Below are 7,469 nucleotides of genomic sequence, written 5' to 3' on the forward strand. Positions count from 1 at the left end.
CCCCCACCGCGACCCCCAAAACATGAACTCGTTATGCGACTGCGAAATGTCCCCCCCCCCCCCCTTTTCCTTTCCTCTCTGTCTATCTCTCCCTCTCCTACTTGAACCCTTTTGCAGACAGATGTTAGAGCACACTTTAATCTGGAGATTACCGTTTTAAATGTCAAATGCACCGCAGAGCCACGGACGGGAGTCGAAAAAAAAAAAGGAGTAATTTGCGAAGCGCTTTTTATCTCCGTCTGATCAAGGTGTCACGGTGTGTTATGTAAATGGCCGTCGGACTTCCAGGAGACGCTGCTGATTCCCACTTAAGCTACATTAAAGCAGGAAGAGCTTAGCAAATTCTGACCAGACGCAGGGCGTGTTTCCCCATTCAACCTAGAGGGGCTGAACCCAGGAAGGCTTTGGGTGGAGTTTGTGATTAAAACACCTCGTAGGGGTGTATCTCAATTATACCTCCCTCACGTTCACTTACAAATACAGCATAATGTGTGGACATCCCGACATTCGAAAGGCTGTATTCTCAAATACCAACTGGGACATTATTCCAAACAAACGAATTACATTTATAATAACAATGAAATGACTCCATCCGTGGTCAAACTCCCCTTCAGCCCTTATGGAGGAAGGCTCCTCACACCATCTTATTGGCTAGGGTGACACTGCGATTAATCTCTTTAAGTACCTAGTCACATGATTTTATATGGGAATTAATTGGATTTAGTGTCTGTATATAACAACGATGAATGAAAATCCTGCTTGCTCCATGATGAAAATGAATGCTCGGGGTGTAAACTATATACTTTAAAATAAGAGTTTGGCTATTTATTTAATGGTTAGTTCAGTTTATATGCTACTCTAGTGCAGAATGAACTAGAGCTAAGCATTATAGCCTTAATTAAAATAAGAATATATGTTACCTGAGCGCCTTACAAGTATATATGATCACATTCAGGATTTATTTTTCATCTAGAAGAGAAAACACCTGACGACTCAATCTCCCATTTTGTTTAATTAGTAATTGTAGTGATCATTCTTTTCTGATGTTAAGACCATTAACAATAAAAAACATATTTATTGCATATTCAAGCACTATTAATCACTATTATCATCGATAACATGGTAAATATATATATATATAATATTTTGACAATAAAATAACCAGGCTCACTACCGCTAATAAAGTATATGTTGTTATATGTAACAAGTGATATATAATAATAATAATAATAATAATAATAATAATAATAATAATAATAATAATAATAATAATGATGATAATAATAATAATAATAATACTAATAATAATAATAATAATAATAATAATAAGTATTGATGTACATTGTCTATTGCTGACATACACCCCAGGGCTTTAGAATTGTTCTATCTGTAAAAAATGTATGTATAAAATAAATATGCGTTTAAAGTAAGTTACTCTGTCATACTTTAATTTTATTTTTTATTTTCAGGACGAATCTCAGGTTTTCAGCCGAAATCCTGTAATGTCATCTCCTACCGGCAGAAGGCAGTAAAAGCCTTCTGCTCGGTTCAATTTGGAAACTACATATCACATTATACACACACACACACACACACACGCACGCACGCACGCACGCACGCACGCACGCACGCACGCACGCACACACACACACACACACACACACACACTACAGTAACCCCAAATAAACAAATTACCCCAAAGGCTCAAAATGTATTCCTTTTGTTGTTGTTTTGCAGTCAAGTCCATGAAAATGTGTCTCTAGCACACAGTGGGAAAATAGAGTCAAACAGCCTAAATCTATCAATTAAAGCCAATAAATATTTAATTCCCCACGTTTAGTTTGAGTAAAGACAACCTCATGTGTTTTTGTTTCTATATTTTTACAGTGCTTCACAGGCGTCATAATTTAGCAGAAAGACTCCCCGACCAGCTCTTCCAATTGCTCCAAAACATTGATTTTATTTCCTTTCGTTTATTTTATTCAGTCCAACCACTCAGAAACTTTTCCTGAAGAAAACCCAATTCCACTCTTGTTTACAATGAATACCGCCCCATGGGGTTGTGGCCCCCATGGCTGCGATTAGCGCTTTCAAAATCGGAAATTCAAATTGTTTCTTTTAATTTGTCAAAAAAGGAAAAAGAGAGGGGGCGGTGTCGGGGATCAGTAAATCAACTGAGGCTCTTCCCGGACAGAAATATTGGTTTTGGGGGTTCACTCCTCCGACCGGGCCTGGTGGTGGGGTAGACACAGGACAAGGGGAAGGCACAGTTAGTTTTACAGCCGGGCAGTGGTTAGTTCAGAGGTCTTCTTCTTTATCCCAAACTCTGGCCTGGGACTCATTTTGCGAAAAACAGTCCTTGATACAAAAACATCCAGTGATCCCCGAACAGGCAGCCTTCAGCTATATTTTAGCACGGGAGGCCGCTTACCCTACCGAGGATTCAGCATAGAGGTCAGCATGCCGAGAGACCCCTCGCTTCCCTCTGGTAGAGAAGACTGTCAGACTTAAGGAGGCAGGTAAGTGGTTCTTGCAATCAACTGCCAGGTGTTATTCCCAGGAGCTAAGCTGCTAGGAATGATAAAAATGATCAGCAAAGACTTTCCCCAACTGCACTCTACCTGCCAACCTGCGCTGTCCATGGTCCTGGACAGTGCTGGGAGTGCTGAGGTTCTCCTGGTGCTCCACAGGGTGCATTGGGTGCTAAGTGGACAACACGTTTTCCGAATGAAGGCAATGTAGGTAACCTGGAATATCAATTGCGGGATTATTTATACTTGGGATCGAAGAAAAAAAAAATATTTTTTTCTTATCTTTAAGTCAGCCAGCTTCCAAAGAGATGCTTTTTTGACGCTCATCAACGATCCAAACTTTGAGTCAACCGACAAATCACTAGGCCTTGACTGTCTGACCATACAAACTATGTCTAGAAGTTTGTTGAATTTCCCCCTGGGGAATGATTAAGTTTTATCTTACCTTAAATGGTTGATAAATGTGTAGATATTTTTGTATATACTGTTAAGTTATATTCCCTTAATATTATATTGAGACAGTTCCTTATTCATAGTAAATTCACTAGTTAGCTAAAGTTAGGTTACCATTCAAAGGTGATTCACTTGGTTTTAATTGAATGCATGGAATCAATTTAACCACATCCTATTCTTTTCATTCGTACCTGTAAATGAACAGGGGTCCTTTAGATCATCTTTCTTCCATGTTTTTACCATAGTCAGTGGAATTCTGTCATAATTCCTTTATTTTCTCAAAATATCATTTAAAGTTATTACAACAATATTCATATTTTACAAAGAAATGCTTAAGTGAATCATTAAGCAAGTAAGTGTGCTTCACAATGTAATATTTTTGTAGTCTGTGGGCCAATATGATCATTCATCTGTTTGGGGTCACATTGGACCTACGTTTGAAATATAGGACAAAGATTCATAGTTAAAAACATCTGAAAAAACATGGACACGTATACTGGAGTTGAAGTTTTTCAATTCTGAAGTGTTTCCACAACATGAGTTGGATGATACAAATTTCCAAAACTGTATTCATTTTTATATTAATTCCATAGCATTGCTTTTAGCTATTAATTATTTACCAGTTCGTAAGATTTTATCTAAGTATTATTCAACGAGATAGAAATAAACATAAATATTTAATGAAGCTGCCAAAACATTTGAAAAAGACACGACTGCAGAAGGGAAAGCAGGTCGAAGAGGCTCAAACACAATAAGAAGCTCTGCAATCTTACTTTGAATGTGTAGAATATCAACTGTGCGTTATGAAAATCATTTTGAGCTATTCTCGTAAAAGATAACACCTTACGGTATGTACGGAAATTCAGTTAATTATTTTGATAAACAGTTCACTCAACCCCTCCAATCAATCTCCGCACACTAACATCTATATTTCCGAGAGAATTACACAATTTAGTACGTCTTGAAACTAGAATCGGACATTCAGTTGACAGCTGCCTATAGTTCAATGGTGTCACTACACAAGCTCAAAGCATCGATTTGTCTGCAAACATTAACAAATTCCGCCTGTACTGCCCTCTCCTGTTCCAGTTGTTTGCTCTTGCTGAGGTGCTCAGTCCCTGCCAGCCGCCCAGAACCCCGGCTGTCCTGTGAGGCTAAGCTGAGGGTCCGGTAACGCCTGTGATACGGCAGATGGGGTATCGCGTGGGGAAGGCTGCTCTGGGCAAAGTTTTGACCTTTGTGAGCCCAGGGATGGGACCTTATTTTCCCTGTCTGCCCAGGACTATAGCAAAGGCCCTGGGAAGAGCCACCCAATGGTGCTTGGAAGAATGACCCCGAATTACTCCCCTTCCAGCTCCATTGTTCGAGTGATGTTGAAGGCTTGCTTTGGCTTGATGCGTTACCACATGCCTGGGAAGATTTGGGCTTCGACAGAGGGTTCTCTTGATCCATCTCTCCACAGGAGGAGGTTCGGTAAAGGGCGTTCTCTGCAGAGTTGTAGCCTTGCTTTGGGCAACTTTGACTCGGAGAGTTCAGGGAGAGGTTGGAAGAGGAGTGGCGCAGTCTTGGCGGACCAAAAAGGCTGTTTGAGAAAAGAGGATCCCTGAACAGGGCCAGGTCAATGCTACGGGATAAGTCTATGGGAGAGGGAGGCCGCAGGTCCACAGTAAAATCAGTGTCAAAGCCAAGACTATCCAGTGAGGACAAGTGGCGGTCAGCCACACCTTTTAGTTTATGTGGTGGGGTAGGGGGTGTAGGTAGTGGCAGGAGAGAGGTCCGACCACTCATAGTTTTAGATTCCAGCCCATTTTGAGGAAGGTCCACAATTGTGCAAAGAGGCAGAACCTCTGATTGTCCCTTCGTGATGACCTCACAGACCACCAACTTTTCCTGCACGTCCAGGGAACAAGAAAAGTGGGAGGGCTTGATCTCTCTTGACCTCTGAGAGGGCGGGGCAGGCAGAGCAGATGGGGAGTTACAGGATAGTTGTGACCAGGATCCCGGCTTCGGATGAGTCTTGATGGAAGAGTTAGTCTGACAGAATAGTGGATGTGAGCCGATGAGCGACAAGCCCATACACACCCCCACCTCACAGAGCCGGCAGCTTAACTGGTAGCCCCACCAGGGCCAGGGATGGAAGCCATAACCGCTGACGCCACCTACACCCAGAGAATGTAGGATGCCATACAGCTGTAGGCCTCCGCAACCCAACAAACACAACGAAGCTGCTATACCAGCCCCTGCTGCCCTACCCCAATCCTCTAGCTCGGCAAACGGACATCTCGAAGGTCGAATCACGTCGGGCGATCCGCCTCCTTCTCCGTTGTCACTCAGCCTGTATATGTGTTTGGTGTCGGCCCTGATGAAGCAGTAGAAGATGAGGTAGGAACATGGGAGAAGGATGGAGAGACACACAAACAGACCCTGGGGGAAGAGAAGCAGGACGGAGAGACTGGGCAGGAGCTGGAGGAGGCCCACGCAGCCCAGGCAGACGCCAAAATGAAGCAGGGACATGCAGAGCAAGAGGCAGGGCTTGGGCGAGACCGACAGGGAGGCGGAGAGGGCCAACCGCAGAGATAAATGCATGCGTGAGCGCAGGGAAAGAAGGAGGAAGGCGAGAGAGAAGGCCGAAGTCAAGCAGGGGAAGGGCAGCTCGGAGAGGAGGAGAGAGCCCAGGGGGGGGAGACGCTCTTGGTGGTTGTAGGCGTCGTAGAGCAGCGAGAAGGATCGGACTCCTCCAAAAGCCAGGAGGAACAGATGCAGCAAGGTGAAATAGGGGCTTCCCGGGGGACAACACAGGGGCAGGCCTAGCAAACAAACCACGGATATAACCCCGGACACGGCGAAGACAGATCCCAGACCATAGACGTGCGCTTCCCAAGCGAACCCCCACGTGGCGAGGGCAGAGTTCCAGTCGGAATACAGAGGGACGAACAGAGGCGGGCTCGGGGCCAAGGAGGGCTGCCGAGATTGGTCGGATGTGAAGTCTTCGGGGTAGACGGTTGTGCAGGATTGGCTTGAGAGTTGGCAGTGTGCGGCAGCGGGGTCGACGTTGCAATCCGGGAGAGACGCCGTGTTTGTTTCGCTCACGTCTGAGTCCTGCATTTTGTCGCCTGAAGGTCCGTCTGTAAAACAAAAAAAATGCAGTTGTAAAACATACTGATGGGTCAGGTCCACGGGGTCGGAATTGTGAACGTAACATCAAATTTGATGTGAACCGGGGCTCATGGAAAGGGCAAACGGTTCTTTCCAGAATATTTGTCTTACGATCTTGACCTATAACGAAAGGGAAAATGGTGTATTTACCGCTTCAAGTATGTTGTGTATGATTATTATAAGCCAGAGAATACTCGACACGCTGACAAACTTAAAAACGGTGCGAGGGAGAATCTGCAGCGTGTGCAACGAGTTAATCTATAATAAAACAGAACGGGCTTGTAACTGGGAGTCTCTAACTGGGTCACTGAGAGCCAGAGCAAGGGAGTTTGTGTGTAGATAGAGAGAGAGATAGAGCGAGCGAGCGAGCGGGAGAGAGAGGGAGTGTGTGAGAGAGAGAGAGAGAGAGAGAGAGAGAGAGGGAGAGAGAGGGAGAGATGTGTGTAATGTGGGTGGATAAAGTAGTATTAACCTTGTTGCCACTCTTTTCATGTGACCATTACATTTGCAGACAGGTGGCGCTATTGGTAATATTGCAAATTGAAATGTGAAAGTTGCCAATGGCTTCGATGTCTCGATGTGATTGCATAACCGATAAATAATGCAAGCATTCTACGCTGTACATGAAGTACATACCAAGCCGCTGCTTGAAACAGATTTGGAGACGAGGGTACTACCATTATCTGGTCCAGCACTGCAAGCGTTTGGATCACAACAGAGAACACCAAAGCAAGAGGCGGGCTTTAAAGACTCACTCGGCGGCCTACCTGCAACCCATCCCCTCGTGACAAGAAAAAGAATACGTTTCAAGGCTACTTCTAAAATTACCCTCCTCAATTTGGGTCCCGGCCTACAAATTCTCTCAGAGCCTGCGGACCTCCTCATACCTCCTCAAGACTGCAAGTGTGTCAGATGTGCGGGCAGCCACAGATTTAACGGCCATTTTTAACACAGTTGTGTCAAAGTCCTACCTGATGCTTATGGTGGAATGTGACATGTGACTCGTTGACTTGAACGCATGGGCTGTGTCTGTGTGCTTGTAATTCCATCTAATCCAATTCAAATGTAATTCAATTCTTTCAACGCAGCCCTCTGTACCGGACAGTCAATACAGTACTACAGGAAATGGGAATTAAAGGATTTTCTACGTATGGGAGCAGAGGACTGAATGCGAGAGTAGGAGTTGAAAGGACCAAAAATGGAGAGGGAGAGAGAGAGAGAGAGAGAGAGAGAGAGAGGGAGGAGGGGGGCGAGATTTGGAAGGAAAGTGAGAGCTTGTGGGAGTGAGGCAATGCTGAGCACTCTGAATATAAAACAATTGTGTTTGCC

General features: G+C 44.4%; 1 protein-coding gene across 1 annotated transcript in view; it reads right to left on the minus strand.

The window, feature by feature from the left end:
* Window positions 1-3,980: 3,980 nt before the first annotated feature.
* prrt4a (proline rich transmembrane protein 4a) overlaps window positions 3,981-7,469 on the minus strand; it is a gene marked incomplete at both ends in the record, with an annotated part of 4,472 nt that continues 983 nt past the window's right edge. The window contains one exon of the mRNA XM_080002835.1: window positions 3,981-6,109. Within this exon, the coding sequence (XP_079858961.1) occupies window positions 3,981-6,109 (2,129 nt within the window). The remainder of the gene's footprint in view (window positions 6,110-7,469) is intronic.

Source organism: Zeus faber (assembly GCF_960531495.2).
Source record: "Zeus faber genome assembly, chromosome: 6".
In the NCBI taxonomy this organism is placed as follows: domain Eukaryota; kingdom Metazoa; phylum Chordata; class Actinopteri; order Zeiformes; family Zeidae; genus Zeus; species Zeus faber.